This window comes from Canis lupus, chromosome 34, assembly GCF_048164855.1.
Source record: "Canis lupus baileyi chromosome 34, mCanLup2.hap1, whole genome shotgun sequence".
Classification (NCBI taxonomy): Eukaryota; Metazoa; Chordata; class Mammalia; order Carnivora; family Canidae; genus Canis; species Canis lupus.
In genome coordinates, this window is record NC_132871.1 from 6,161,630 (window position 1) to 6,188,227 (window position 26,598).

General features: G+C 41.0%; 1 protein-coding gene across 2 annotated transcripts in view; it reads right to left on the minus strand.

The window, feature by feature from the left end:
• The window catches only part of ITGA4 (integrin subunit alpha 4), a 79,812-nt gene that overhangs the window by 50,790 nt on the left and 2,424 nt on the right, over positions 1-26,598 (minus strand). For both annotated transcript variants that reach the window (XM_072811382.1, XM_072811383.1), the window contains exons 3-10: positions 11,367-11,473; positions 11,141-11,270; positions 9,357-9,424; positions 7,947-8,076; positions 6,162-6,247; positions 5,437-5,499; positions 5,207-5,344; positions 1,834-1,945 (exon numbers count right to left, since the gene is read on the minus strand). In XM_072811382.1, the coding sequence (XP_072667483.1) occupies positions 1,834-1,945; positions 5,207-5,344; positions 5,437-5,499; positions 6,162-6,247; positions 7,947-8,076; positions 9,357-9,424; positions 11,141-11,270; positions 11,367-11,473 (834 nt within the window). The remainder of the gene's footprint in view (positions 1-1,833; positions 1,946-5,206; positions 5,345-5,436; positions 5,500-6,161; positions 6,248-7,946; positions 8,077-9,356; positions 9,425-11,140; positions 11,271-11,366; positions 11,474-26,598) is intronic.

Genomic DNA, 26,598 nt, shown 5'->3' on the forward strand with positions numbered 1-26,598 from the left:
TCCACAAAGCCTGCCTGGTGCCCTCAGGGGCTCCCCCATCGTTCCTCCCAAGTCTCCCAGAACACTCTCTCACGCACCACTGGGAAACTGCCTGGGCCTCTCCCAGCTACTGGAGTGACTGATCATAAAAACTGACATTTTGACCACTCTGATTTTAAGAATTAATTCAGAGCTGTCATTGACATTTTGACGCCGCCCCCCCCCCCTTGACACACAATCATTTCTCATGTGCATGTATATAAGCATTATTTTAGTACATTCAAAACACTGATTTTCCTCAAATGTGTCAATTAAAACAAGATATATAAGCAATCCTAACGAAGTATTTTACTAAATGATCATTTATTTGAGAAGGAGGGCGGGGGGACAAGCAGATTCCATGCTGAGTAATGGAGCCTGACCCAGGGCTTGATCTTAGGACTCTGAGATCATGACCTGATCCAAAAGCAAGAGTTTCACCAACTGAACCACCCAGGTGCCCCTAAATGATTTTCTTTCTAAAATAAAGAATTGCATCATCTCATAATATACGTGAAATGTCAAGGCGCATAAACATGGCTTTATCGACATATATTAGGTAGGATCTTTAAATTCACCACTTGAGGTTTTCCTCTTGCATGTCTTAGTTTTATACTCCATTTCACTGTAAAATTATAGAACACGGTGCCATCATTTCCTTTGTTTGCATGTATTATGGCATACGCTCTGTACCTGGCCTGGTACACCTGACACAAAGTAAGTGCCCAGTGAATAACAGAATTGCTGACTCTTGGGAAGTATAACATCATAATAAAACCATATTGACGTTTTAATGTAAAACGTTGTGTCATAATAACCATAAAAATATATACACTTCTTTCATTTTCAAAATAGAAAAACTCTAGAAACAGTAATATCTGTACACCAAACTACACTCTTACATTTGAGAGTTTGTAACTCAATGTGATATATATTCTATAAATATTCAAAATATATATTTAATAACCTACTAACTTCCTTCTCAGAGACTAAGACCTTTTATGCAGTTAAAGTAGAATGAAGCCTTTAGGCATAAGAAATCAAACAAGTGAAAACTTCTACTACTCCCTCACTTATTTCTAGTATCCAAGTTTAAGTTTTGACCTAATATTATCATGGCCAAGGACCATGCCAAGAGGAAAGACAATTCTGAGCCCTGAAAGAATCAAATACCTACTTGCTGAACTCTAGAAATTACACACACTCCTCTCAAACCCATTCATCATTCTATGCACAATTTTACCAGAGGTAGTTACCCCTCGGCATTAGATTAAAAAAAAATTAATTTTAAGAGGGAAGGCTGGTGCACGCAGGTATTTCAACAGCAGGGCCGTTGCGCGACAGGCACAGTAATGACACTGCTGTCTATTCCGTCATGGAGAGGCTATCCTATCAATTGTTAAGTAGCCACCATTGCTGGGTCTGCCAGTTGCCCCCTCAGGCACTATGTAGGCTCTCTCCCACAATTCCCCAAATCATCCCACAACGTAGCAGCTGAACAATGAATGCCTAGCACAACGGGCTTCTTACGGAACCCTCTCCAGCCCTGCAGCCAGCCTCTTTTGGGTCTCGTCCGTGTCTTTACTATATGTGTTGTCAAATAGCATATAGTCTAAGGAGTCTGATCAATTAAGCATCAATAAAGGACAAGGGAGAGAAGTCAGATGTAACATGATAAAAAGAAAATAAACTTAGTGCAACATTCTGGCTCCATTTGCTATAAAAAGGCAAATGACCTAAAACTCTAATCATGCTCTCTTCAGTGTATCTTTTTCAAAACAGAAATTAAGTACTGAATTAGATATTTTTAATTACCTTCAAAGCCATCATTATCAATGTCACCAAGATTAACTATAGATTCCCCAAATCTTGCAGCGTATTTGTCACTTCCAATGAGCTCGGTTTCCATTTCATTCATTACTGCTCCCTAGACAAAAAAAGGGGGAGAAAAGGCATCGTCATAACACTCCCTGACACCGTCACGCATGATTTACCGTTGTAATTGGATATGGATTTTTTTCTAATGCTTCCAACAAGTTGGACAAACTACAGGCTGAGCTTTAGTACACACATCTCAGTTCAATTCAATAAATATTTATCAAGTATGTCAACACATATAATAGTATGATTAGAGCTCAGAGGACATAAAAGTTGTCAAACTCATGATCCCTAGCTTTGAAAATCCAATAAATCATTTTGATAATTCAATTTAGCAAATATTTATTGAGTTCCTACTCCAGGCAATGCACTATGCAGAGTGAACAGGCAAAAGAGGACAAGGCGGTGTGTGTCTAAGACATGCTCCCCTACCTGAAGAAGCCCAGTTACAGGGAAGGTTTAGCACAAACATGTGAATCACTCGGAAGTACAAACTGCTTTGTATTGTCAAGAAGCAAGGACAGCACATCTAATTGTGAAAGCAGGGGGAGATTTCATAAGAGATTATATTCAAAGTGGCTATTGCATGGTGGACATGATTTTGATAAACAGTATTATCAGCAAAACAAATTCCAAAGAATCTGACTACTACAAATGGCACATATAATGAAGGAGACCAAAGAAAAGTCAGACTGAGGTGTTATGGTGTGGGATTTTGAATACGGAGGGAAATTTACTCTCAATCTAGGGAATGGAAAGTCACTGAAGGTTTCCGAGTTGAGCAGTTGGCACAGCTGAAGCTGGCCTTCAGAACCTTAGCAATGAAACTGTAGCAATGAAACATGAATTTGTCAACTGCTATCTCTTAGGTTGGAAGAGGAGTTATAACAATAAGACATTCAACAATGTTCCAATAGTGAGTCCTTATAAGAACTAGTAGACCTCTTTCCAAACTCTGATCATGTCACTCCTTTGTAGTAAGAAAAAAAAAAAAAGCTATGCATTATTCATCATAGAAACTTTACTCTTCTTAAACAAGTCTATTCATCATTCCCTTAACCACACATGAGTTCTTCTCCTTGCGATTGTGAAACACCCTTCACCTGTTATTTTCCAACTAAAAAACTCCTAAACTTGTCTTGTTCAAATACTACTTCCTCTGTGAATCCTTGACCAAAGTGAATGGTTTCTTCTGCTTTGTACATATTACTAATGTGCTATTTGTCACGTTTTATTCGATTCTTTACTCTCATAGTTGTATCTTTTCTAGACCTGAGGGCCTAGGGGTCGGTCTAAGAGAATTCTTGCCTATTTTCATAGTTCTTATTCCATTTCAGATATTCACTAAATGTCTTTTTTTTAAAATGAGTAATTTCTACAGACAGAATCATTGGCACCATAACCATTAAATGATTTTCATCAAGAAATAAGGGATAAAAGAACCTGGCTCCAAAGGAAATGTCTAACATAAGGAGAAAGGGCTCCAGGAAAGATGAGAAGGTGCAGACCTAAAGCAACGGAATGGCACTGGAGTTCCAAGGAGAGAGTTTCAAGAAGAGGTGATCACTCTTCAAGTATTCTCCAGTCAGAAAATGGTGACCAAGAGTTCTTTGGGGACTTCTGAGAGTTATTTTAGTACAAGATCCATTCAAGTACCATCCTTTCTTGAGTTCATTCAAAAACAATTACCAAGCACCTATTTCTCCAGTACGTTTTCAAACCTTAAAGAGACAGCAGTAAACAAGACTGAAGATTCCTCTCTACACGGTATCTATACTCCAGTAGAAGAGACAACACTGAACTGAATGAATCAATTTATAAATATAATGCAACATAGTAGTGCCATTTTAGAGAGTTAAACAGGTGATTCTTTCTTTGTTCCCTTCTAACTTCCTATGTCAGAGGTGTTAAAAGCTGAAATCAAATATGAAATTATCCCATGTTCAGCAGTGGTGCTTCAGGGGAGACATGAGGGAAGCACAAGATGGTAGCCCAATGGGTGGGACTCCTTCCTTGCCCCTTCAGTGAAAGGAATGTTCTTTTACCTTTCCTATTAGGATTGCTTAGGATATCAATGAGGGAAAAAAAGATTACATATTGCCCTACTTTAGGTGTATATGATACTTTTTAAAGTGTTTCCATAAAGTTTAGTTATAAAGAGAAGAAAAAGTAGGCAGAATGAGGATGTAGCTAGTACAAGAAGGCCATTTATGGATAGGGAAATGTGAAATACCTACGAAAAAAAGTAATGCCTGATATCGCTATTAAGGAGATATGAATGATCACTTCGTAGAGGATACGCCTTTATTATTAAAGTTTAAACACAGTCTATGGAAATCCCAGTTTATAAGTGACTTTGTTGCTCTATATTTGGGACTTCAAAAATCCCTTAGCTTCATAAGATAGTATTTTCTCTTTTGAATCATACAGTGTTGAGGCCAATGCTTAATATAGGAACTTATTAAATGCTCTAATACCATTAAGATTACAAATACCTTCTTGAAACAGATTATACATTGTTGAATCCTGACTAAAAATGCTGTACCTTAAGAGATGACCCAATTTTCTCACAAATCTCTTCTTGCTCTTAAATCAAAGGAACAGACCAGGAAGACCCCATTAAGGCCCTATCAATTGTTTTGATTTAATGCCAAGAAGATAGACTGGCAAGATAAGGCCAGCAGAACTCTTTAAACTGAATTGTGAAGTGGTCAGTCTCTACTTTACAATATCCCCCATAATGTGAAACTCAACCAGACCAATAATTACCTATTTCTACAACTACTATGTCCACTTTGGAATAAACTATGCCCATTTTATACTCTTATCGGGAACACCATCTACAAAAATTGTGCCAATAAACATTTTGTCAAAACACATCTTGTTTCCTGTTTTCAAATCAATACATTAAAAAACATTTCATGCTTTATCTTCTACATCTGGTAATATTTGTAATTAAAGACATTCACAACAGAACCAATAATAAAACCACATTTTGAGGGGTATAGAAAAATCATTTTTTCAAATTAGATTTGCATCCTAATAACAATTTCAACTGCCTGAAGAACAAGATGGGAGCAGACAAGAAACCAGAACAATTGATCTCCTACTTCTGGAATATCAATATGGGACCGCTTCCCATCCATCAGCATGTTCCATTTTTAGAGCAGTAGTTCAATACCAGAGTTTTTTACTTTCATCAGTATAATAGGCCAAAGAATCGATGGTCTCAGAACTCTGGAATAAGAACAGCTTCAGTTTCTATCACAGTCCCATAAACAGCCTCCAGGTGGTCAGCGATTAGACTTACCGAGCCAGAGTTGATGTACACGAACACTCTGCCTTCCTCCCTGATGGTGCTCTGCATGGGAGCTCCCACAAGTAGGTCTGAGAAGCCATCTGCATTGAGGTCCACAGCACAAACAGAAGCTCCAAAGTAAGAGCCAAGCTGCCCCAAAACAAAACCAGAACCAGTCATCAAGGAAAAAAAGCAGGGTTATTCACGAAAACCCTCAGTGAGACCACAGGTGGAGACATTACCTTCTTTCCTTTCATTTCATGTAAGATACTTAGTTCTTTTGCCTCGATGCTGAATATGTATGCCTGCAATTAGGAAAGGAAGTAGACAAACTCAGGCTGCTATCACATGAAAAAATCTTCAGGGGATCAAAACATCAATTTTTGTGACTTGTAACTGCTTAAACGGATTTTTGAAAATCCTGTTCAGAGTAACTCAAAAGGTTTAGGGGAACCACATTCACAATAACATGACTTCCTTGCCAAACTGTCTCCTCAGAAACGCTGGTATGGATCCCGTAAGGCACAGAAAGCATCATTTGTCTCACTTTTCAAAGACAGCCTCAGGAAAGTATAGTAATGTCCACACAGCAATATAACAAAAACCAGAAACATCTTATTCGTTCTGGTTTTACCCCAAAACACGCAGCTGTCTCAACAGCGCATCATCTGTAAACTTGTTAACCAGTAAATACATTCCCCGGACATCTTGAGACAATTTTATTTCAAAAACAACTTACTCAAAGAAAGAAAAGCCTCATTTGACTTACAGAATTTTTCCTTAAAGCTTTTCTAATAAATTTTATCTAAAAGCCATGTAACTTTCACCACAAAATGCAGTGCACCGCTCATCATTTCTAGCCATCATTTCTTACAATTTTTTGCAATTCCTCCTTTAGTATCTCATTCTCTCACGCAATCTTTTTGAAACTTGGTGAAGAAATAAAATGTAAAAATGTATTTCTTACTTTACCAATCTGTTCATGTTGAGGGGCTCCTCCAACTACTTCAGTAGTATGTGGACTCCGAAAATGACCAGCTCCAACTGAGTACCCTTCAAACAAAGTAGGAGAAGCATCATTTGCAATGGGTAAAATATATCACCATAAATCCAGTCCTAGAATTAAATGAGACTGAATTCCAAAGGATGACACTAAACAGTTTTAAGAATATTTAGCATGGCAATATTCAAAATTGGTCACTTATTATACGCTTTAACTACGAGTACGTGTTATGAAACTATGTAAAGACTGCTAACTCTGGGAAACGAACTAGGGGTGGTAGAAGGGGAGGAGGGCGGGGGGTGGGAGTGAATGGGTGATGGGCACTGGGGGTTATTCTGTATGTTAGTAAATTGAACACCAATAAAAAATTAAAAAAAAAAAAAGAAAGAAACTAGGCACATGGCTGACATTTCTAAATCCTAGAAACCAAAGATAGCACTTTTACATTTGGTTAGTCTCTAGGAACTACCAGGACATGCTAGCTTCTAGGATTACAACCAAAACATTTTAGGTATCTAAAATAGAACATTTTCAAGTAAAAGAATTTTCTAAACTTCAGCTTTTTCACCATGAAATCTTCCTATTGTGATAGAACGCTATGATGACACAAAAGGTAAAATATTTTATTACATGACAAAAGGCATAATACTAAGTTACATTTTTAAGATTTGAGAGAGAGAACATGCACAGGAGACAGGGGGCAGAGACGGAGAGCAATGCTCTTGCAGACTCCCTGCTGAGCATGGAGCCCAGTGTGGGGCTTGATCCCAGGACCCTTGAGATCATGACCTGAGCCAAAACCAAGAGTTGGATACTTAACCAGTTTGAGCCACCCAGGTACCCCCTAAGTTACATCTCCTGTAACACTTCAAGTAATTCTCCAACCATAAATAAGTAAATGCTGAATTATGCTGAATTATAAACGAACTCCCTCCGTTTAAAAATGAATTCTTACAGTATGAATGGGGAAAAAATAATACTTTTTCTTATTGTAATTATTTCTGGGTTATAGGCTGCTGACGTTTGAAGCACACGGTTTAAACAAAGCTGTGTTTTTCTAAGAAACTATAGGAAAAGCATCCCTTTAACTATAGCAGGGGAATTAATGCCAAGAAAATCTTGCATTTTTGTAAAGATACAGACTATAAAGGGTCCTATTGCACAGGAGGAGGGGGAAATGGAGAGGGAGGAGGAAGAGAAGGGGAAAGAGAAAGATAAGAATAAACTCTGGGAAATATTCTAAGAACTTAGGAGGCAAAGGTCAACGGGCTGTTTTTAGATCCCTAGGCTTCATAATGTTGCCCATTGTCTGGAATGCCATCGACAGCCCCACTGGCTTTCATTTGGCCTTTTAAGAAACTACACCCACTCACTCAGACACGATGACATGAACTCCAGTAGAGGGCTTTCAAATGTTCCTTGGATGTGGTAAGCACATAACAGATGCAACCTTCACAATAACAGGTTAACTACAGAAAGATACAAGCTTCTAAGAGTAAGCTAAAGCAGGAGCTCTGACAACTACATATTGACGGTTGTGATTACACACGTAAAATGTTCAGTTAAAGCTTCATAGATCATATTTTTAAAGTGAGTTTCTAAAAAATATAATCATAATAAAATAAAGTGAGTTTCTGAACCCTTCAAAAGCTACTGGCCGTTTGGATCTTTTGGAGAGACTAGTAATCATAAATAAGGGAAACTTTATCTAAGATGGAGAGGACTGGAGTTTCTCAAGGTATACCGTACCTAAATAACTCCCAAATTTGACTTGATTTTGTCTGTCTAAAAAAGCCTTGTATTTATTCGTAGTTATATTGTAGACAAAAAGAGATCCAGTCCAATAAGATGATCCAGGGGCTCCCATCACAATTAAATCCTGTAAGGAAAACAAAACAAAACAAAACAAAACAACAATTTATCATCCTTTCAAAGCTTAATCCACCCAAAACCTCCTCCAGACATACATTTTAATAGTGATGAGAATACATTTTTTATAATACATTTCTAAAATCTGAACATTTTATGAATTTAAAAACGTAACAGGAGAAAAGAGCCAAAGAAGCTAGCTTATGAATTTTTACCCGTATGCACAATTTCAGAAAAGAAACTCTCCCTTCACACCTAGCAGTGGACTTTAAAATTGAAGCAAGGATCACAGAATACGAGGCTAGGCTGCTAGGAGATAGGCACCGTGGTTTCTGTTAAAGTAAGTTGTTTCTGGGTAATTCATTAGGGCTTATTAAGGGGATAATCACAGGTTGCCAAAGAGTAAAAAGTGGACTTTATCTCTTTTGCAAACAGAAATAAATTAACTCACTAGTTTTCTTAACAATGTTAGCTTAGTAAAAAATAAATCCAGTGGTATTTGGGGCATATTTGGTGACAAATATTCAGGAAAGGGAAACAAAGGGAAAATTAGAATGAACAGAGATATCTGTCTAGGGAAATATGAAAACTTTTAGCAACCAAACCTAGAACATATTTCTAAATTTCCTAAACTCTTAAAAAAGGTCAATTGAAATATAAAAGGTGTTTTTTTTTTTTTTTAACGCAGCAGGTAATATTTATGGAAATTGTCAACCCAAGGCTGGATAAAGCCCAACTGCATAGATTCAGAAAACATTAATAAATTCCTAATGGGTTTTGGAGGGAAACTAGGAGGTACACCTATGACCTTAGACTGTATATCCTTGAGAGTCAGAGAAAAACAGAGTTTTGGGGAGATGTCTAATTTAAGAGCATATTAACTTTTTAAATCTCTCAATTCTCATAATTTAAAGATGTGGATTTATAGGCTTCTTTTCTCCCTCAACAAGTAATTAAAAGTAACATATTTGGATAGATATCGTAAACATCTAGGTTACAGCAAATAACAACAGCTACTTTTGATTCCCATTAAATTCTTGATGCAAGTGATAAGCTTTGGTGTAGAATTTTAGTTGGCCTTACGTGGCACAGCCCTCTTAAACATTAACCTTTTATCAAAATATATGCGGAATATTGAGTAGTAAAAATTAAGTCATAATACGCTCAAATTTAAGAGACATTACTCAAATTACACAATTTTTTACTGTAAAGCATAATACCACAGTCTAAATCTTAAGTACTAAAATCATATGTGTAAACATTTAAAGCAGCTATGTTTTGGACTATTACCTCGGTGTAAAAACTAGATATTCCGGCTTGACAGGATGCAAAATTTTCTCCAAATTTTCTCACGTAATCTAAACATGAAGTAGGAAAACAATTCCAGATTTCATTGAAAAATAGGCAAAATTTGCATTATTTTGTTAGTCTTTTAAATCCTTACAAACATAGCTTTTAAAAATGAGATAGTATAAAATGTAGACCTTAAAATAGTCACTTTGATAAAATGTAGTATCACCAATCTCTTTCATATTAATCCTCAAAAATATTCCTCCAAAATAATACAAATATTGTCCTCTGCCTCTTTTTCATGGGAGGAGCATGCAGCATACACCCAAAATAACTGTAAAGTGGGTATCTAAGGCAGATGCAGGGCTTACGGCTCCCAGTCTCAGTTTGCATTTAAAATTGGTGTCCTAAGTTGTGCCTGGGAAAGTAACAGGGAGTCAAGATCTGCATGGAGATGGAGGGTCTCCTACTACAAAGCCCCCGGAATGGGAGGCCTTTGGAACTTATTAGGACGATGAAGCTTTGCTTCACCTGAAGGACTGACCTAAGGAAACCTCCATAAAAAATGAGAATCAGGACCCCCATCTTTGTTTTGGCTTTGCTAACCAGAAAAGTTAAATAAATTAAGTCATTTGTAATTACTAGTCCTGGCCATGACATATCTACATATCTTCTTTTTTTTTTTTTTTAATAGTGTTAGGTGATATAAGTTGCCATTTTGAATTTTTTGGAGAATGTGGCTGAGTATATCTGACCACCGACAATATAACTTCTGTGAAAATGTTTTAAAGTGTAAACTATAAAGCATTAAGAAAAAGAGAATGATAAACATACAGGATACTACACTGCATTGTATTTCAATTAAGAATTTAAAATTACCTTTATCTTCTTCATTCATGTTCCAAGATATCACAGAACACAGAGAATCCCAATATTAATTGAATAACTGAATTTGCATACATGGCCAAAATTTTGTCAAGTAATAGAAATGTTCTTTGGACATTGTAGTAATCATTTTGGTGAGGAAAAAGTGGAAAACAGAATACATGTATATTTAATTCCGAGTCTTCCAAAGACACATTTTTAGAATTGTAGTTCTGCTATGGATTTTTTAATGCTCTATTGACAATCACCCCTAATTTTGTTCACTTAAGTTGTTCATGTACTAGCTCTGCAGATACTACTGCCTACCTAATAGCCTAGAATTTTCATGGGAAAGCTTTTCAAACCTAAGATACCAGCATTGTAAAGGAATGCAGTGAATTAAAAAAAAAAAAAAAGATGAAGTGGGAAAGATTTGCTTACATTTATATTTGGCTCTTTATGAATATTCTTCAAAGCTAAAGATAAAGCAGAAGATCTAAATGGTTTTCATCTTTCTTGTCAGACTTTTCAATTTCAAATGCTCAATCATAATTTCATGATTTTAAGTGTACAGTATATGCTAGGCATTAGATTCATTTATATAGAATTAAAAATATATTGCAAAAGTGGATAATTTTAAAAAGTGAATAATTATCAATTATATTCTAGAATTATTCAGATGTAACTGTACAAATTTCTATTCCTAAAAACACAAAGCACATTTTTTTTGCAAATACTACTGCAATTGAGTAAAAAAAAAAAAAAAAAAAGGAAACAATACTTTGAGCAGTTAAAAAGAATACAGCTATTTTAAAGATCTCCCGGCCTCCCTCTGTACATGCAAAATTGAAAATCAAAAAATAAATTAAAGGCATCTACTTGTCTCTCTTGATCCAATTAATATCAAAATGATTCCTTACCTTGATAACACGGAGCTATTCTTTTACTCAGCTCTGTTCGTAAATCAGAGGGCATTCCATAGCAAACCCCCATGGGGAGCTTATTTTCATTCTTTATATAAAATATATTTTTCCATCTATGCCCACAAGTCTAAATAAAACATAGAAGTAGATCAAATAATGTGAACATCACACCCAGAATATCTGATTCCACGATGTTATCAGTGGACTCATGCCAATAACCTACCACGATGGATCCGTTTTCTCCTGGCTGTCTGGAAAGTGTGACCCCCAACCACTGGTTGTCTCTTTCTTCCAGGCAAGTCTTTCCACAGGGTTCTCCATTGGGGCTACCTATAGCATTGGAAAATAATTTTATCATCAGTTATCTTGAAACCATGTTATGCTAGGACAGCAGAGAAAATAAATCTGCTTATCCCCTCCTTCGGCCATGTACAAAATGCCCTTGACCCCCATGCTTCCCCCTGTCCCCACCTTATCCTTGGTGCACAGGGTGGGGGTAACGGTGAATTGCTCTGTGCAACAGCACTATTCTCCCACCAGGTGGTTTGTGTTTGTAGAAATGACCTCCAGCTGGTAACATCATGGGCGATGGGAAACGACATGACTGGGTTGGGGGCTTGGGGGAGGGGGGTGGCAGGAGACCCGTTTAGACCAACATGGGCTGTGCAGATGCCACCGCAGGCTGTCATTTGTGGCAAAGACTTTGCACCTTTGCTCTGCTCATCTGCCTAGCATTACAGGCAAGGTCACTGAGCACTTAAGACTTTTCTTGCATGGAGACTTTGGGGGGTGGGGGGACAGAAACATAGTCCTCAGGGTCAAGTCACAGTTTATAGAAGCTGGAAGGTGATGGTTGAGCACACGAAGGTCACCGAGTCTACGTAGCACAGGAAATAATGCCCAGTGCTTCAGACAAACTTACATTTAGTCTGCGCCGACTGTTTTCCACAAATAAGAAAGACCAAAAAACCCTATTATTTCAGTAGTAAGTAAAACACATCCAAAGGCACTTTGGCAAACGCATGAAGAGCCAAGAAAGCCAAACCTGAGCACTACTGCTGGACAATAGAGCACCTCTAAACTGGTGGAGAAAAAGTAATCCTCCCAATAACAATATTTTTCTTTTGTTAGCACGACTTCTTTGCTTTCTAGCTGGGGTCCCGCTAACGTGATTCAGGGGAGAGGGAGGTGTAGTATCTTAAGAATCCTTTTGCTGACCTTATGCCCACCGTCTTCAGTTGCCCTGCGACAGTTCTATCCCACCTGAGCTTAATTCCAAAGGTGATTACATTTGCATCAGCCTGGATAAGGCTGTGGGACTTGGGTTTCTTAATTTCGAACACCAGTCGCTGGTACCACATTATCACACATTTGTAGTGACCATTCCCTATATCATGAGGCACCCTGTCTCCCAGAACCCTGACCTCGAGAGAAAGCTTCTTGGGCAAACTCCTAATTTATGCCTCCCTAAATAAGGCTAACATTTCGAAAGTAAATTTATTTGCAGTAAATGTCCCGGGGCAGGAGAAATTTTGTTTTAAGGAGGACAGAAAGATGTTTGTGAGTACATCTGTTCCCCAAGGTGTTAAGGACAAACAGCCCAACCCTTCAACACAGTGGAACTGAATGAAGCTTCTAGTGGCCTCTATGGAGATTCTGACTCAGTAGGTACCGGTGAGGCCCAGACCACACCAGGCTATTCTCATGGCCGGGGACACGGTTACAACAGAAACTGGATAAAGTTTTTCTGGCCAGATTTACAGAAGAAGGACAACTTCCACCCATGGGTAGTGGCTGCCCAGAGCCCTGAATTAAAAACAAGTTAGTAGAGGCCTGAAAAAAAGAACCCTGGGGTTGATGAGCAACGTCAACCTAGGATGAAAAGGGACTTTGCTGCAGCCCAAACCTTGATAAGATGGTCCAGGTAGAAACCTGAGGCTTCTTTGTCAAAATTAACAAAGAAAAGGAAAAAAGGCAAGGGAGGAGGACGCCTGGGGGTGTTGGGGGGGTGAGGTCGACACAGTTGCCACTGTGGTTACGGGACGCCAACATAATTGAAGGAAAGTGAAAGAGTGACGAACTCAAAATTTTAACTTTCACCTTGATGCGATTTTCCTTGGACTTTTCACCAAAACTGCCAGTTATTCTTTTATTTTTACTGCTGTCAAGATGGATAAATGGTGGACTGCCCACCCGAAGGTGAGATTCCCATTATTTACCACAATAGACACTCTAACAACACATCTTCTTGGAAAATACCAAAGCCTCTCTAGAACTGTCGTCACTCAGTTAACTAAGGCAACTGAGCAAGAAGATGACTAAGGATGAGAGAGAAAGGGGGTCACAACACCTTGTGATTCAAATGTGGCATATTTAATGGACGCTTTCATCACTATTACATGATCGATTATACCCAATATTTAGAAACAAATCCACTGTTCCAGAGATGCCAGCCCCAAGATCAAATAAACACAGAGCCGCAAAATACCACCTAAGCCGTTTGAGGAAAATGGCCACAGAGTTTTCATGGGGATTGTTATGGCCTGTTTCTTAACTGAGCTCTTTCGTTTGTACATTTTAAAATGAAAACCAGGGCAACTGGGGTGTTAGGTGGTTTTCTGGGGCCATGGGGGATTTTGCGCTACCTCAGCTCCCTGGTGACATCCCAGAGCCTTCAGCGCTCACAGCCTCATCCACCAGAGCCGTAAAACTCCCGTTCCTGCTTCCTCAAGGTCACTTCCCTCAAATATTTTCCTTTCCGTGTCTGTGTCTGCAAGTCCCTCAGATCTCAGGGGCTTAAACCAATCACCCTCCCCGCCCCCCCACTCCCAGCTGCTGCTCAGGCCTTGGACCTGAATGGCCGCTTCCCTGGCTCTTCAGCTTGCAGATCATGGGACTCCGCCTTCCAAGGGAAGGAACCAATTCCTATAGTAAATCTCCTTTTCTGTCTCTCCATCTACCCAGCACTCACCCACCCACCCTACTGGTTCTGTTTCCCTGGGGGGAGCCTAACACAACTACCTTCATTCATTCCCAACCATCCTCATTCCATTCCAAAGGCCCGTCGCTAAGGACCTAACTGTCCCCTGCCAGTACCCCCATCTTGCTCATCGTTATCCCACCCTCAGCACACAGCCCAGACAAGTGTGCTGAAAGGGGAGGTCAGCCAGTTAAAATAAAAAAAAAATAAAAAAAAAAAACAGTTCAAAACTTCCATCGTGGTTGGACTAAAGTCTCTTCTCTTCATGTTTTGTGTCTCAAGAAGCACAGGCAACACGAAAATTCACCAAAACAACGTCGTGAAGCAATCATCACTCTTCCACACGAGAACCAAACACTAATTCTAAGAAGTGCACACACACACACACACACACACACACACACACCTTTACACGGGTTTCTCCTTCCCACTTCCTGCCGCTGCTCTTGCCATAGAGGCAACACCCGACGGGGACAGAAAGACCCGGGTATTTGGTACTTTCAGTGGTGAATTCAACACGGGAGAAGGTCCCAGAAGAGCCTGGAAGTCAGCACTGCTGTTCTGGGTCTTAATTTCGAGAAATGTTTTGCCCTCTGCCTCCTGAGGCCCTTGCAGAATTTGTGCGGAGAGGTCAGAGGTCAGCCTTGGCCTCAGCAGCAGCGGCCTGTACTCAGGGCTGTCTGCAGAGCTTTCCCTTCACCTTGCTTTTGCCCGAGGTCACGCTTCTAGAACGCGGTTCTCAGCCGGGACCGGACATTGGGATCACCTGGGGTGGGGGGGGCGGGGAGTCTGAAACCAGCCCAGACACCTGGTCCCCACTTCAGGAGGCCCAGATTTGACCTGCCTGGAGTCAGACCCAAAGATGAGACTTTTTTGAAAAGCTTCCCCCAGGCGGGTGTCGTGTGCCACTGAGCTTGTCGCTCTACAGGGTAAATGGCCTTCTCCCGTGTTGCACCGTATTTGCAAATACTCCATCTTCAAAATACACTGTGATACCTTTTTGTCCCCCTTGGTTCCCGCTAGATACTGAAATAGGGTAACAGATGTTAAGCAGACTTTCTTCGTGTGGAAATAGAGTATTTCTAACGTGGTCAGAAATGACTATTATTAGAACTGTCAGGAGAAAGTTAATTCTCATGAATTTCCCTGACAGGACATCATAAATAAACTCGGATTATCTTTGTATTTTACCCCAGTGTCATGCCGGAATGATTTACAATCTGGTTTTCAATTCGGCTCATACATTTCCAATCTAAACTCTCAGTAAATCAAATCAGCGTCATAATTGAAAAAAGTACTTTACGTGGTTTTACATAAAAGAGGGCAGCAGAAATTAATGTGTGATCCTTTCCCGGGCTGTTTGTACAACCAGAACGACTACTCGGAGCACAGTTGATAGTAGAGAGTAAAAATACGGAGCCACATAAGACCATATTCTTTCAAAGTAAGGCCCATTTTTCATTTTCCTTCCCCCCCCCATTTGGGAAGGAATGTACAAAATGTATGCTTTTTATTTTGCTTTGCTTTTTTTAAAAAAAATTTCCATCTATGGACCTTGTATCAGTGAATACACGTGTGTAAACGGGCACGAGGGGTTAGCTTTGTCAGATGAATAGAAGGGCCGTCGGCACAAAGGTCATTAGGTTCGGTCTTCTCCATCCCTCATTTTGCTGTTACATCACCAGTTTTAGTGTGATCACTCCGAAGGCCAAAATACGACAGGGACTACGGAAGACTAGATGTCTGCTCTGGAATGTTCCAGCCGCGAGGGCAGCGGGACCGTCCCGTTGGGCCGCAGCTGTCCCAAGCACTGGCCGGACCTTACCTGCAACAGGCAGAGACGAAACACCTGTGCGCGGAGGGAGGGGATTCTGAGACACACTTACTACCACCAACATCCCTGGGAGGACACGCCTCACCAAACCCTCAGGGATGAAAGCTTCTGGAGAGGTCTCCCTCCTTCACCACTGTCTGTCTCTACTCCTCCAAAATATTACTCCCTTCAGTTTCTAGAGGGTAACAGATGGTCTGAAGGGAAACAACATTTGCAGGTTGGAAGATCTCATCGGAGTGGGAGGATGTAAGACAGAGGATGGGCTGGGCCCCCAGGAGGTGCCTGGTGGGGGGGGGGGTCCTGGAGGACGCGGAGGGCTGGATGTGATCCACGGGGGCAGGGCCTAGCAGAGGAAGCAGGCAAACGTTTCATCGAGGTTGACATTATTATTATTTTAAGGATTAAGCTAAGCACGATTAAGCTGCACATATGGCACGTCACATATCCTCCTCCGTAAAGTATCTGCGGCGCATCCCTGCCAGGCCTCATCATTCACGTTTAACTCTTTTCATTTTCGCAGCAGCCGCAGCAGGGGCCTGTTATCAATCCCATTTTACAGAGGAGAAAATTGAATCTTAAGGAAGCAAAGTGTCTTCCTTGAATCCAGGGGGCTGATCCGTGGGGAAAAAAGGAAAAAAAAAAAAAAAAGCGAACAAATCAGAAGCTTGAGAGAATCGAAGATCTCTGTTCCTTCCCGCTGCTGTCTCGCATGTACAACACAACCCTACGACGACTTCAGGGGCACGAGTTGTTCACTGACGCCGATTTCACTTTCTAAATCTTTTGTTTCACCTTAAAATGTGTCAATCGTCACCAATCCGCCCGCAGACTGTTCTGGAGCTGGAGAGAAATGCCCTTTGCTTTGTTCCTACCTTGCCCTGCCCTGTTCCTCAACTTAGATCGGTTCTCAGTATTTTGGCACTTCTTTCTTTTTTTAAAGATTGTATTTATTTATTAGAGAGAGAGAGAGAGAGAGAGAGGCAGAGCTGCAGGCAGAGGGAGAAGCAGGCCCCATGCAGGAGTCTGACGCGGGACTCGATCCCTGGACTCTGGGGTCATGACCTGAGCTGAAGGCAGCCGCTCAGCCCCTGAGCCCCCCAGGGATCCCCTATTTTCGCATGTCCACTGAGGAAGGCCCAGGGGGAAAGACCAGACACAAAACTAGCTGACAGCTTGAATGAGACCCTTTGTGGACAGGGGAGCTTGGGACTTCGGGGCGCAATGACATGTTTGGTCTCTCCGCCCACGTCCCGGGGCTGCGGCTTCCCTGTCGGGTCAGACACCCAGCTGGGGCCCTGAGCCTAACTTTCTAGTAACAGGAACAACACATTCACTCACCTGATCTTTCAAAAACATGACAAAATTTTAAGTTTCTGAAAACCAGTGAGAGAGCCCTTCCTCCACCAGTTACCTTTTTTTTTATAAGCTGAAGTTCTTTTCCATCGAAAGATGAGTCCTATATATTTCAATTTTTCCTAAATAATCTTGAGAGCTGGATGAACCCTGTCCTAGCCTGTGTCCTATAAAGAGCCATTTATGCGGGATATCTTTATTTGTAGAAGCGACAACGGTGAGCAAAAATAATCGTGTCGATTCCTTCCTCTGCCCGACGTGAGAATGTCAGAAAATCAGTCCTATGGGATCAAATGGGAACCTTGGACTCAGATAGGAAGACTACTGGATCCACCACTGCAGGGTTGTGAGGATCGTAGGAAACCTGCCCTTGCGCATCCAGGACTGCCTGGCACCCAGTAGGTGCTCATTAAACGGGGAGGGCACTGCTCCCCCTGCATCCCTGCCCCGGCCAGGGGCGCCGCGCCAGCAGAGGGGCTCAGGCCACTGCGGGATTTGACCCGCGGCCTCGGGATCCGGCGGCCAGGTGGCCCCTTCTGGCAGCTTTTCCTGCCAGCCCCTAATACCCATCGGATCCTCTGCATTCACTGTAGTCAACTACGTACTTCCCCACGTACCTAATGAAACACGGTGGCGATGCTTCTAAAAGAGAACAGTGCTGCCTGGGACTTCTACAGCAATGGCAAGAATTTTAGGTCCTGACAAGCAAAACGTCCCATTTAGAGATGACACGGGATGTGGGAGTCCTGAACTTCCGAGACTATTTCCTCCAGCTTGTCTGGAGTCAAGATATCAAAATAAGCAAAAAAAAAAAAAAAAAAAGGAGTCAAATGTCAAAATAAACATCAAAATTAGAAATCGGTCTCAAAGTATTTTCTTTCTGTATAAACATGCAGTTACACGTCACATTCTCAGGCTTCCTAGTCCAGTTCTGATAATGGCTAACAATCAAGCTCAATTTGGGTGAGAAAGAGCCCGTAGAACGATAGGTCTGAAGAAAATCAGCTATTTCAGTCCTCTGTTTCATTTTATTTAACACCCCCCTTTTTTACTTTAAAATGGTATTTTCTTTATTTTACCTTATTGTACTCGGGGAGAGTTCAACACAGACATAGATACCCCCCAGCAGCAGAGCCAAGTTTTAGGGCTGCAATTTTATAAATATGGGTTGATCCTGAGTCATCACTAGACCTCAAAATTCGAGAAAACCAGGTCACTTGTGAGCTTAATTCTAGGTTCAGGTTCTCCTCCAGGGACCTTAAGCCCAAACTTCTTCAAATTCCTACAGAAAACCTAAACAAGTCTTTTTACTAACTGCAGCAGAAAAGGGCAGCACAACTGATACCCTGGGTGAGCATAATTTAAAGAGGGGCTGTTGTCTTAACAACAATAGCTAATATTTGTTACAGGCTTCCTATGTACCCAAGCACACTTTTAATACCATGTAAGCATAAAAATTCACTCATTTAATTTTCATGACATCCCTCTGGGCAGATATTATTATTATAATCCGAATTTTACAGATGGAGAAGCTGAAACAAGGGAGGGTAAGCATCTTGCCCCAAGTTACAGCTCTAAAGAGTGGGGAAGGAAGGATTCAGGTCGACACTGTCAGCCACCGCCCTGTGCTACCTTACAGTGATTGCTATGATGACTTTTCCCTGGGAAGCAGGGAGAGAAGCCAAATATTGGCATTACTAATAAACCTACGCAAATTCTATTTCTAGAACGACCTACTCTCACAACATTGATTTCCAACATTAGAAAATATGGAAAGAAAATTCACTATTTCTGCAGTTTTCAGTTAATCTCTCGGACTTATAGATTCATTTGAAAGGCCATCGCTTATAGATGGGTACCATTTTGCATGTCTTTGAAACAAGGACAATACAAAAAATGTAAACTGAAAAAAAAAAAAAACAAAAAAGTCTAGGGAAACCTCTCACGCAACGGTAGGTGGTCAGTGTTGAAGCACTGTGGTTGGTTTGGGAATCTATAGGGCTGGACGAAGGAGGTCAGGAGGATGTGAGGTGTGAAGTATGTGAGAGAAACAAAAGTCAGGAGCTGCATGGCGTTGGCCACTGCAGGGAGAGGCAGAGCTACCGGTGCCAGAGGACATGCCTCTGTCCAAAGTGTAAAGGAAGAGAGGCGATGCCAGATGATGATTTGTGGACAAAATAATGATATTCCAAAGAATACTAACACCCTTTCACAAGACAACAAGAATGGTACGGGGTGAGGTAGAAGGCAGACTTCCCAAACATACGGTCTACACTGAAGGAATCTTCCACGTAGGGAGTAGTTCTGAAAGGACGTGCCTGTTCCATTTCACACAAATCTTTCCTACAAAAGCCATCTGACAACTAAGTTTACGTGCTTACTATTTCTGAACACATTTTCACAGGATTCCAAATAATTTCTACGAGAAAGATTCCTTGTTTGAAGCTTCTCGGGGGCATCAGAACAAGCACACTGCGCTATTGAACACTTGTAAGTCCACTTCCCTGTTCTACTGTGAGGTTTCCAGCTGCCTTAAAATTAAAAAAAAAAAAAAAATCCCTGCTCTTAGAGATGGTCAGTTCCAAGCTCCGAATCTCAGGAGTAGGTATTATTATTGTTTAGGTTGCCTGATGAAAGCAGGCAAAATCGTTGGGAATCCAGGCTGGCCCAGACCTCCCAAAGTGATGCTGAGGTGTACAGCAGAGGAGTCACCCCGAATCTGAGGAATGCATCCATCCATTTCACATTTCTTGAACGTTCCCCATATGCTCATCAAAACTCGTCACAACTGGCTCAACTACTCAGGTGTCTGCTTTTCCAGAAAACCTCACTCATCATTTAACAATTTCTTCTCCCCACCAGGTCTCTCTTGTCATGTTTAGTACATATTCTCATGATTAATGACCCAACATTTACCTCTTTTGTCACCTAGAGGGAGTGATTGGAGGGCTTTAGCCATGTCTCGCTCGACTTACTCTTCCGACTACCTAGCACAAGCAACCAATAAAAATGTGTTTAATTCATGAAGGAAGAACCCACATAAAAGAGTTGTTGACACTTGCTACCAATATTTTCGTACTCCTCACTTCTCCTCCAGCCTCTGCAGTCTGGCTTTGCCACTAAAACTGGTCTTGCTGGGGTTACTCATGAACTATTTCTCTCTACATCCACTGAAACCTCCTAAGTAAAAACTTAAGTAAAAACCTTGCTTGACCTCTTGGCAACTTTTGATACTGCCAACCACTCAACTCTTCCCCGGATCTCTCATCCTATGACTTGCACAACGCCGCATTGACCGGATTTCCTTTTACCTTTCCTTTTACCTCTTTAGCTTCTCTTGAGTGATTTTTTTCAGCCTCCCCTTTTCTTCTCCAGTTGTTCTCAACCATGGATGAATATTGGTATCATCTGGGGACCTTTGGAAACTCTACTAAGGGTTCTGTCCTCAATTTCCCTCGTGTGTGTGTTGGTCAGGCGCAGTGGTTTCCACACCACCACCAAGCAATTCTCTGACCCTAGCTGGGTGCCCTACAATTCAACTCAGCTCTGACACTACCTGGCAAAAGCATCACATCTCACAGGTTAACGACTTAGTCCTACAAGACTGACCCATCCTCAATACACACACACACACACACACACAAACACGCTTCAGATGCCAATCAAAAGTCCAGGTTGTCACCTCTACTTGTAACCAACTGGCTCTCAGGAATTCCAACTACCCCATCCCTGGGTTTGATTAATTTGCTAGAGCACCTCACAGAATTCAGAGAGGCATTTTCCTTACTAGATTACTAATTTATTATAAAAGAATATAACTCGGGAGCAACCAGATGGGAGAGATGCACAGGGCAAGGCCTGGAGATGGGGTATGGAGCTTTCACTTTCTCTGAGCACTTCACTCTTCCCCAAATCTCTATGTGTTCATCAATGCCGAAGCTCTTCCAACAACCCTGTCCTTTTTATACAGGCTTCTTTACAGAGACATGACTGATTAAATCATTGGCCATTGGTGATTAATTCCACGTCCAGCCCCTCTCTCCATCCTGGAGGTTAGGGGGTAGGAGGGAAAGTCCCAACCCTCTAATCCCATGTTTGGCTCCACTAGCAAGCAGCACCCCTCATCCTTACGTGGGGTCCAAAAGCCACCTCTCTAACAAAAGACACCTTTGTAGCTCTCTTCACTTAGAAAATGCCAAGAGTTTTGGGAGCTCTGTGCCAGAAATAGGGAAGGAGACCAAACTATATTTCTTACTATAAATCACAATGTCACACCTGCCTAGATCCAGTTGCAGAGATTTTATTTATTTAGGATGAGCACAGCTATTCTTTTTTTTTTCTTTTAAAGATTTTATTTATTTGAGAGAGAGAGAGAGACAGCAAGAGAGAGAGCATGGTGGGGGAGGGACAGAGAGGGAGGGAGAAATATTCCCCCTCTGAGCAGGAAGTTCAACGCAGGCTTGATCCCAGGACTCCGGGTTCATGACCTGGATCCAAGGCAGATGCTTACCCAACTGAACCATCCAGCAGCCCCGAGCACCAGGGTTCTGAAAGCCCTACAGGAGAATCTAAGCTGCGGCCAGAGTTGAGCAACACTCTTCTAGCCACTTCTCAAATTGTCGGAATCCTCTGGGATCTCTCCTGGACTCTCTGGTCAGCCTAGAGAGTTTCCAGGCTAAACTCATGAACTCCCACGGCTCCGATTACCATCTCTGTCAACTGCGGTCAACTCCACAAATTGCCACCGAGGACCTCTCGGGCCCACCAGACCCATACACCCAACTGATTACCAGAAACTTATTTCCAGGTCTTCTGTGGACAGCACCACCAGCCATCCATCAGCCCCAGTCAGCACCTTGGGTGACACCTCTGGAACCTTCCTTCCCTTTTCTCTCTCTCATTTAATAATGACCAAGTCCTGGGGAGTCTGTCTTCCAAGTAACTGTGGAGCATCTGTCTTGCTCTGTTCTTGCTGCCGCTGTCTTAGTACAAGCTCTCATCATCACCTATAGTCTGAGTTATAACAAAATCTTACTACGTTGTCTCACTCACTACCTTCAGCCTTGACTCATTTACTCCGGAGCATTCACTAGCCCGCAGCCACAAGTATCCGTCTAAAACAGAAATCTGATCCTCATCCCCAGCTTTAATTACCTATGGGAAATTCTTACTCCTTAACAAGAGCTCACAAAGCTGGACAAAAGTAATCCCCGCCCAGCTCTCCAATCTACCATCCCCTTCACTCTCCACAGTCCAATTTTATGCATTTTTCTTTCACCTCAAAGACGCCATGCTCACAGGGACCTCAGGGTCTTCACACATTGCCTACGTGGCACCCTTTCCCGTAAACCTCCTCCTTTAGCTAACTTCTGAATTTTATTCAGTTCTGCACTTGAACATCAATTCCTCAGGTAGCCATCCCCTTACTTTCCTAGTTAGATTAGATCTTCTCACCACACTTTCCTATCATACCCTAAACCTATAGACTGTAACCCCCCTCGGTGCAGGGACCATGTTTCTTTCCTATATCCAAGTTCTGGCCCTCTGGCACCCCTTGGGAAATGAATGAATGAATAGATGACCCACATGTACGGCAGATTGCCACATCTAGCTCTAGAACTGTTGCCAAGGGGAGATAATTTCAGTCATTAGGAATATTAGTGATCAAGTAAACTCAAGGCAAAAATGAAATGCATTTAAAGAACCTCAGGTCTCACATTAGGTGGGAACCATTCTTTTAGAGATAAGAGTTTGGGCAATTGCTGGAGATCAGGAAACTTAATTCTCTTAACATGATAGTTTCTTAATGAAGCGCTCTGTCTTGATTTTCTGCATAATTAGAACCCATGTTCGGGCGGGGGGTGCAATTTTTCAAAATGACCAATCTGTATCAGTCTCAGCTTCATAAGGAACCACTTAAAGAGTACTGAAAATGAACAAGGAAAGTTATCAAGAACATATTGGAAGTTTTGACCGTGTGAGGTTTGCCTTTTAATGTTAAGCTAATAATTCCTGCAAGTCGGGCAGAGGCGAGAATGAGGTAATCATTAGTTTAATGATGCAGTGCTAATTAACCTCTTCCGAATAGGTTATGTAATATAACCCAAGAGGCTGGCTAGGCTGATAAAATTCTAGAAGGAAATCTGGAGGGGAATAATGATGACCGACTGGTGATGAATCATTATTCTTTCCAGTAAAGAAAAGAGAACCACAGGCAAGAGCCTTAAAGGTTCTAATAACTATGCAGCACCTGGCCTGGAAAAGAAAAGTGAAAGACCTACTCGCTTATGCACAGACACTGGGAAAGCACCTGTCAACAAGTTAGTGTTTTTTCATGCAGGGAAATTAGATTTCTCTAGAGCAGTGCTGTCCAATAGAAATTATAATACAAGCCACATGGGAAATGGTTAATTTGATAGTAGTCACATTAAAAAAAAAAGTAAAAGAAAGAAAACCAGCTTTAAAAATATACTTTAAAAAAAATATACTTTATGCAACCTAACACATCCCAGATATTATCATCTAAAAACGTAATCAACATTAATTTTAAAATATTTATTTTGACACATATTAATATCTAAACAATTAATGATATATATATATACATTTTGCACTAAGTCTTTGAAATCCAGCATTTAATTTACATTACAGCAGCTCTCAATGCAAACTAGCTATATTTCATGTGCTCAAGAGCCACATATGGCTACTGGCTACCATGCTGGGCAATGGAGCTTGAGACTTCATTATCCTGATAAGTGTGTGAAGGTGTGTGTGTGTGTGTGTGTGTGTAGCATGAGTAAAATGCTATTAGTGGTGACTCCAAAGTAAAGAAAGATCTGCAATGTCTTTTGAATAGCAAAGTAAAGACAATCTTTTTAGTATAATTGTATGATCACCTGTGTATTTTAGTATGTTCTAATTCTTGGAATATTGGTAATCCATAGATGGTCTATGATTACATATAGTAACGGAGTCATTATTTGTAATGCCTTAATTTAGCAACCATCTGTGATCCACGTTTCCTTAAAAAAAAAAAAAAAAAAAAAGAGCCTCAGCAGGGACACAGAAGGCCCGAGTGGAAAAGCAACTGGACATGTGAAATCACCACGTCCCCCTCAGACCCAACATGTTGGTGAACATGTCTGGGTTCAGACCTTCCCGATGGGGAAACCACCTTCCTTTGATTCATGGGGGGGGGGGGTACCAAAGGAGTGAGAGGAGAGACACTTCTCAGGCAGGGAGGGAGGTGGAGGCAGCCTGTTTGCATGCAGGATATAAAGCACCTCTACTCCAGTCAATTCTTCTCACAAAAAAGGGGTATCTTACTCTCAACACCTGACACCCTGAACGCTCTAGATAAATGGGCATCTGCTGCTCACTTCTGATTATGGCTAGAGTGAATCTGCCACAGTGTATGACAACGCTATCCAGTGATGGTGGCATGCTATGGGAGGGGACTCATCTCCTCTTTTGAAGGAAGGAGTCCATCTGAGTCCAACTTTGATCTGAAATTCTAACTGGGACCTAGAGACCAGTCCACGAGGACAGTATTTAAGTTACTAGGAGATGGGTACCACGTTTACGAGCTCTTCCAATGTCATCTCCCTGAAAGCAACTTAAGTCGTTCCAAAGGAAAGAAAACACCCGACTGACCTGGCAGTCATAGCTCAATATTTAGTTACTATCAGATTTTTCCAGTTGGGTCAACAAGAAACTATATTTCATCGTGTTTCATCTCAACGGTTACCTCATACTTTATACATTTACCTTTTTGTTTGGTCTATTAATCGTCCCTATTTCCTAACCTCAACCTGACCATAAAAGGTAACATACAGATATAGTTTTAAGTAGAAAACAGAGATAAAAAAGAAATAAACTAACACTTTTTAAACGTCTGTTATATATCAAGTATCAAGCTAAGCATTTTCTATGCATGAGATAGTGACCCCCATGTGAGACAGGATAACTGAAGCCATCCCCGTACTCCACAGAATAGGAATATTGTAAATGTCCTTAGTCACATACTTTTTTCTCAAAGCTTTTTCATAGAAAATATTCCATAGTCCACAAACCTGATGATAGTCCTTAAATGTCTTTCATTACCAATTTATTGTTTTTAGTGTTTCCTTTCTAGACTGCATCCCCAATCTCTATTAACCAGAAGCATCAGCCTACTTCTGAGTTTGTTCTGAATGGCAGCACACAATTTCTTTATTGAAGGAAGAGAAGATGTTTTAAAATGACATATGAGAAACAACTTCTTTTGCAAATACAATTTGCAAAATTGTCAATTCTTTTGCAAATACTCCAAGCCATTACCGCAGCTAACGTGTTTCAACCAACTGATGGACCAGAAAATTTGTCTTCCTTTTTGCCTTTTATCTCAGTCAACACCTCTTTTTATTGACCAAAACTTTGAAACTTAAAAATGTCATTTGGCTTATCATTTCTAATTAATTCTCTTGTTCATCAATCAGGTTGATGACAATCAAACTTTCACTTTGCCTTTATTCAGTTACCCATCCAACAAATCTTCACTTAATTCCTGTTTGTGGCACATCAACCATGTGCATATTTCTCTAAGGATGTTTCTATAGCCAATCCCTAAACTCCACGTACCCCCCCCCCAAATTTAGGTTTTCCCTCAATTTCGACAGGAACTGTTATCTCAAATTGCATGTAATATCAGGACATGATCTTTCCAGTTAAACACAGACGTCTAGAAATAGATTCAGTGCCCTTCCAGACAGGAAGTAGGAGCTAAATACCACTAGCTCTAATGCCATGGATCAGGAAACTGCGACAGGACAACAGAAACAAAACTTTTCCCTGATGAGATTTGGTCAAGATCCTCTGGCAGAGCAAGTTTGTCTCCTCCATTCATTCATTCTTCATCCCACAACTCTGTCATACAATGAAAATTATGCTTTGCAGAATTATTCCAAATGGATCAGTCTACGGAAGTTATGTTTTCCAAGTCGGCCTTTTGGGATGGAAGATACTTAGTGAGAGGCTAGTGCTTATTCTACATGCTGCAGACACCAGCCAGACTTTTATGGATGCTCTCTGAGTCATGTGCATACCCTATTTGAATTCATTCTAAATGAGGGAAACCAGCTTCCCAGTTGGAGATAAAGCAAAGACAACTAACTATAAAAAGAAAAAGGGGTTAAAGATGCAGTGGCTTATCCCAAAAGTCTATTTATAGCTGAGATAAATATGAAAAAAGGGCCAATTGTAACCTTTTATTCACCACTTACAGATGATGTATCAGCTCAGCAGACAACA